At 51.8% G+C, this 6000-nt stretch overlaps 1 protein-coding gene across 1 annotated transcript in view; it reads right to left on the bottom strand.

Moving 5' to 3' along the window:
- Positions 1 to 3783: 3783 nt before the first annotated feature.
- The window catches only part of LOC311226810 (dnaJ homolog subfamily C member 16-like), a 60699-nt gene continuing 58482 nt past the window's right edge, over positions 3784 to 6000 (bottom strand). Inside the window, exon 15 of the mRNA XM_084312216.1 lies at positions 3784 to 5934. Coding sequence (XP_084168342.1) covers positions 5409 to 5934 — 526 coding nt within the window. The 3' untranslated portion in view covers positions 3784 to 5408. The remainder of the gene's footprint in view (positions 5935 to 6000) is intronic.

Here is a 6000-nt window from a genome sequence, read left to right as displayed (position 1 = left end):
CCTGGGCCGTCTCTATGTGACCCTGGGGGGCTGGGAGGGGGGGGGGGGGTTAAGAAGCGACCGGGGCCGTCTCTATGTGACCCGGGGGGTCTGGGAGGGGGGTTAAGAAGCGACCGGGGCCGTCTCTATGTGAACCTGGGGGTCTGGGAGGGGGGTTAAGAAGCGACCGGGGCCGTCTCTATGTGACCCTGGGGGGCTGGGAGGGGGGGTTAAGAAGCGACCGGGGCCGTCTCTATGTGACCCTGGGGGGCTGGGAGGGGGGGTTAAGAAGCGACCGGGGCAGTCTCGCAGCCACAGGACCGTCACAGCTGCCAGCAGGCAGGCCACACAGTACAGGACGATACTGACGGACCATCTATATACTGAAAAGACACTTTCTTATGCCACCGTGGGAATTCGTATGAACTGCTGATGTGAATGTCTCTTTCCTCTGAACTTGTTTTTCTTTAAAAAAAAAAAAAGATAAAATAAAAGGTTGGTCACAAAAAAAGAAAAAAAGAATGAATGAAGTAAACCATCAGGTTTTACCGTTTCTCTCTCTCCACCCACAGGGAACACAGCACTGACTGGTGCCACCCTCACCCACAGGGAACACAGCACTGACTGGTGCCAACCTCACCCACAGGGAACACAGCACTGACTGGTGCCACCCTCACCCACAGGGAACACAGCAGTGACTGGTGCCAACCTCACCCACAGGGAACACAGCACTGACTGGTGCCAACCTCACCCACAGGGAACACAGCAGTGACTGGTGCCAACCTCACCCACAGGGAACACAGCACTGACTGGTGCCAACCTCACCCACAGGGAACACAGCAGTGACTGGTGCCAACCTCACCCACAGGGAACACAGCACTGACTGGTGCCAACCTGCTCTTTGAGATGATGTGCGTCGTGCCAAACACTCAATACTACGGAGAGACAAACGAACACAATGGAACATGTGGAATCATCTATTTGCCACTGGTGTCTTTCGGTGAATAAGACGTGTCGGCAAAATAATAATAATAATAATTAGGGATGTCCGATATTATCGGCCTACCGATATATTGGCATTAAAATGTAATATCGGAAATTATCGGTATCGGTTATCAAAAAAAATTTAAGAATTTTTTTATTTTACATTTATTTAACGTTTATTTACCCAGGCAAGCAAGTAAGAACAAATTCTTATTTTATTTATTGTCAAAAGTATGCATAATGTGTTAATTCCACGACAAGAGATATGTAATGTTAATTACCTGAGATTATTCCGTTTTTGGGGGGGGGGGGGGGGGGGGGGGGGGCTGCATATATCGGTATCGGTTGATATCGCTATCGGAAATTAAGAGCTGGACAATATCGGTATATCGGATATCGGTAAAGAAGCCAACATTGAACATCCCTAATAATAATAATAATTTCTTAGATTTATATAGCGCCTTTCATTTCATGAGACCCTTAACAGTGGGGGGGGGGGGGGGGGCAAACTAAGGGGAAGGAGATCAGAGGAACAAGAGGGAAATCAGGCAGAGACTAGAGTCATTAATAGATTTGGTGAAGAGGTGAGATTTGAGTTGGGAGGGGGGTCCAGAGGGGGGGTGATGTCTGGAGGGAGGGGGGGGGGGGGGTCAGAGGAGGCAAAATACAAATACAAATTCTCTACAAATGATTACAGTTGCACGTGTTGATTTACAAACATAAAGCATTTTATTACACGCGCAGCATGATATATATATTTATATATTACCGCAGAACTAATGAAACATCTGCAAATTGCAAACTTGTCTTTTATAATATTAGGTCAAAGGACGTCTCGACGGGCACCAAGATAAAACATGACCACAGTATTATTATGATAAATGTATAAACATTAACTCATCTGTCAAATTAGAGTTATTCTTTTTTTCTTCTTCTTCTTCTTGTTAAATACAGTTCCTATATATGATGTATATACAGTATTTACATTTCACAGCATTGACAAAATGATAATGACCATGATAGTAGGGTTGATATTAATATGAACTACCGTATTAATAAATACAATGATGAACCAAGCACACGTGTCTCTTTTCCTTTACCGTTTTAATCTCTCCACGCTCCTGATGATGTAACAACGAGATAGAATTGTTCTACGTTTTTTCTCCTTTTTAGAAAACATTCATAACATGAAATAAGTCAGAAACAGAAAAGGCCCACGTCGTCGCTACAGGAAGCTACTGGCTCAGTGGGGGGGGGGGGGGGACGACAGGCCACAGCTGCTATAATATCATTATTCGTATGAACCCTTTCACTACCACACCACCAAATGGTTAACCCTTTCACTGCGACAATACAGAAGGTACCACTGCCACACAACAAAGTATCTTTTAAACCAAAAAACTCCCACAGTTCTCATGTAACAAAACAAAAATAAGAATGTAACAGTATTAAAAACGTCGTCGGCCAAGAAGCACGAAGCCGTCACAGTCGAGGACAAAGGGATCGTCGTTACAGTAGGACGCTATATTGCACAGGCAGCGTATAAAGTCAGCATTAGGGAAGTCATTTATCATAAAACTGGGCTATAAAAAAAAAAAAAAAAAAAAAAAAAGGCAGACAAATGTAGTTCCAGAGACATGCATCTCTATTCACAGTATTCATCAATCGAGAGACTGGAAGATAGATTAGAACATCATCCCCCGTCGGATCCCATTGATGGCATCAGTTTATGACGGACGCTCGTGTAAAAGGCAGGACGACTACAAGTGGCCACAGTGATCTAGTTCACTCAGTAACATCTAAAAGGCGGCAGGCAGCGTTCGCCCGGAGTAACAGAGAAAAACCATGGATGGCATGCTTTGAGCGCAGCGGCGAGGAGCAGGGGGGGGGGGGGATCGTCCCAGCGTTGAGGTCCCGGGGGAGGGCCTTGGGGCCCGGTCCGGCTTTGAAGCGCGACGGGACGCGTTTCCGTAACCGATGAATATATCAAGTGCAACTCGTTCCAGCAGGTGGTGCTGTAGAGAACTGTTCTGACATGAGTCATGTCTCCTCCTTCATAGCGTCCAGCAGGTGGTGCTGTAGAGAACTGTTCTGACGTGAGTCATGTCTCCTCCTTTACAGCGTCCAGCGAGGCCCGTTCAGTCTCCGGCTCCTCTCCGTGAGTTGGACCCTTTGGCTCGGCTCACCCGTGAGAAACATCTCTCTGACGCAGTGGTTGTCAAACTACGGGTCGCGACCCAAATTGGGGTCGCGGGTAGGTGACAGTGGGGTCGCGCATTGGAAAGTAAAAAAGATATATACAGTATATATTTTTTTAATGTTCTGGCAACATATTTTGGCTAAATATGCCTCGTTTTATAAATGTGTATTGATAACACAGTGCTGTAATTACATTTTCTAATAAATATGCACGATCAAGTTCAACAACGTGTGCTTTTATTTTGATATTCCTTAACTCCACGTTGAAATTATGAAATGTGGGGGGTCCCCCAAAGAAATTCTTAAATGAAATGGGGTCACGGTGTGAAACAGTTTGAGAACCCCTGCAGTCTAACGGTTCTGGTCAGTGAGTCGGATCCTTTGGCTCGGCTCGCCTCTGAGAACCAGCTCTCTCGGTTCCCCGACGGACCTTCCTCTTCAGAGGCGTGTCTTCTTTCTTTCTTTCTCGCTCAGGGAACGTCGAGCGGAGAAGGAACCGGTAAACGCGATGAACCAGTAAAAAGACCCTTTCTGTCCAGTTCGAGTTCCGCCCACCGGGGGGGGGGGGGGGGGGGGGGAGGGGGGGGTCTCTTCCACTCATGTTGGAATTTGACTCCGAATCGTTATTATTAGGCGATTAGGTCGGAGGTGAGGCTTGTATTGAACTAATACAGCAGCAGAACTATTTGTCCCAAGTTCCTTAAAAAGAAAATGGCCCCATAAGAAGCGCGAGTCGGCCCCCGTGTTTCACCTTAAAGAGGCACTTCTTGCACACATTATAATTTGGTGTTTACATTTTTTTGGAACGTGCGTGAGATTATGAGCAAAGTAAATCAACATTTGGCGAAGTGGGTCCTTTAACCCTTTCACTCACCACACTGCAGACGGTTATACTAACGGGTTCACCAACCCCCCCCCCCCCTGGTCCAGAAGACCCCCGTCTGCAGTGTGGTTGGTTAGAGTGAAGGGGTTAAAGAGCCGTCTCTTAACAGCGCAGACACACCAGCCGGGCAGGCGGGCACTCAGAGCGGGTTCCACACGAGAACAGCTGGCGTGGCCGGGCACACCGAGTCCGACTTCAGAGCGGGCGAAAGTGCACGGAGGAGGAGGAAGGCACCTTTACACGGGAACAGCTGTCAACGCCTCGTCTTCTATATGCGAAGTCAGTCCCTGTTTGAAGATTTTTTAAAGATTTCCAGCTCCAGTGTTCTATTGTCCATTTTGCATGTATAACCCGTTATTATATAATGAATTAGAATGTTAGAATTCATTTTAGAACGATGAAATCAGTGTGACTGTGTGTACTCCTGAAAAAGTATAGTAATATGGTTGACTTGTTGTATTGGGAAATAGACACATTAGCCGGTTGAACAACATCTACATGTGTGGTAATAATAATGCGGATATTGAGTGTATTTCTGTGAAAACGCGCGTGGTGGCGGCGCACGACTCTGAATCCAACCGGAGCGGAAATGATCGCTACCAGCCTGCGAGTCGCGCGGCCGGGGGGCACAGCTACGTCCGTTAACGTGGGAGCGAAAGTGAAGCGCTGGTCGCCCGCCCGCTGGTGTGTCTGCACTGTCAGAGCCAACCTGGGGGCTCTCTCTACTTGTGGGGGGTGATGGTGTCCAGCCCGGGCCTGACCCTGGGGGCCCTCTCTCTACTTGTGGGGGGTGATGGTGTCCAGCCCGGGCCTGACCCTGGGGGCCCTCTCTCTACTTGTGGGGGGTGATGGTGTCCAGCCCGGGCCTGACCCTGGGGGCCCTCTCTCTACTTGTGGGGGGTGATGGTGTCCAGCCCGGGCCTGACCCTGGGGGCCCTCTCTCTACTTGTGGGGGGTGATGGTGTCCAGCCCGGGCCTGACCCTGGGGGCCCTCTCTCTACTTGTGGGGGGTGATGGTGTCCAGCCCGGGCCTGACCCTGGGGGCCCTCTCTCTACTTGTGGGGGGTGATGGTGTCCAGCCCGGGCCTGACCCTGGGGGCCCTCTCTCTACTTGTGGGCGGTGATGGTGTCCAGCCCGGGCCTGACCCTGGGGGCCCTCTCTCTACTTGTGGGGGGTGATGGTGTCCAGCCCGGGCCTGACCCTGGGGGCCCTCTCTCTACTTGTGGGGGGTGATGGTGTCCAGCCCGGGCCTGACCCTGGGGGCCCTCTCTCTACTTGTGGGGGGTGATGGTGTCCAGCCCGGGGCCAGCCCTCTCTCTACTTGTGGGCGGTGATGGTGTCCAGCCCGGGCCTGACCTCTCTCTACTTGTGGGGGGTGATGGTGTCCAGCCCGGGCCAGCCCGGTATGTAGTGCCGGGGCAGCGTTCCCTCCATCAGCCTCTCCATCCACAGACCCAGCCGGTCCAGCTTGTGGTGGATCTGCAGCGAGGCGGTAGCGCGGGACGCCCGGCCGCTGGTCGCCTTCCGTGACGACGAGGAGCGGTGGTGGTGGTCTTCGCCGCCACGCGACCTGCACCTCGACCTCCCCCCCCCCCCGGCGGCGGCGGGAGCGGGGGTGGGCCCCTCGTCCTCCGACGACCTCCCCCCGTCCAGGTCGTCGCCCGTGTAGACGGGCCGGAACAGGCAGAGGTACTTCTTGTGTCCGTTGAGCGCCAGCACGTAGCCCGTGTGGTCCCTCCTCCCGCCGCGGCCCCCGCTGCCCCCCCCCCCGCCCCCGTCCTCCCCGTCGTCCTCATCCGTGGCGGCGTCCTGCGCGAACTCCAGCAGCGCGTTCATCCACTCGCCGTGCTTGTCCACGTTCAGGAAGGAGAAGTGCAGCGTCAGGCTCCTATAGAGGGAGGTCAGAGGTCAGTGTGCGGAACAACGCTGAGCCCAGCGCACAATAGTAACCTGG

This window comes from Notolepis coatsorum (genome assembly GCF_963971535.1).
Source record: "Notolepis coatsorum genome assembly, chromosome: 4".
NCBI lineage: Eukaryota > Metazoa > Chordata > Actinopteri > Aulopiformes > Paralepididae > Notolepis > Notolepis coatsorum.
This window is presented reverse-complemented; position numbering and strand designations above follow the sequence as displayed.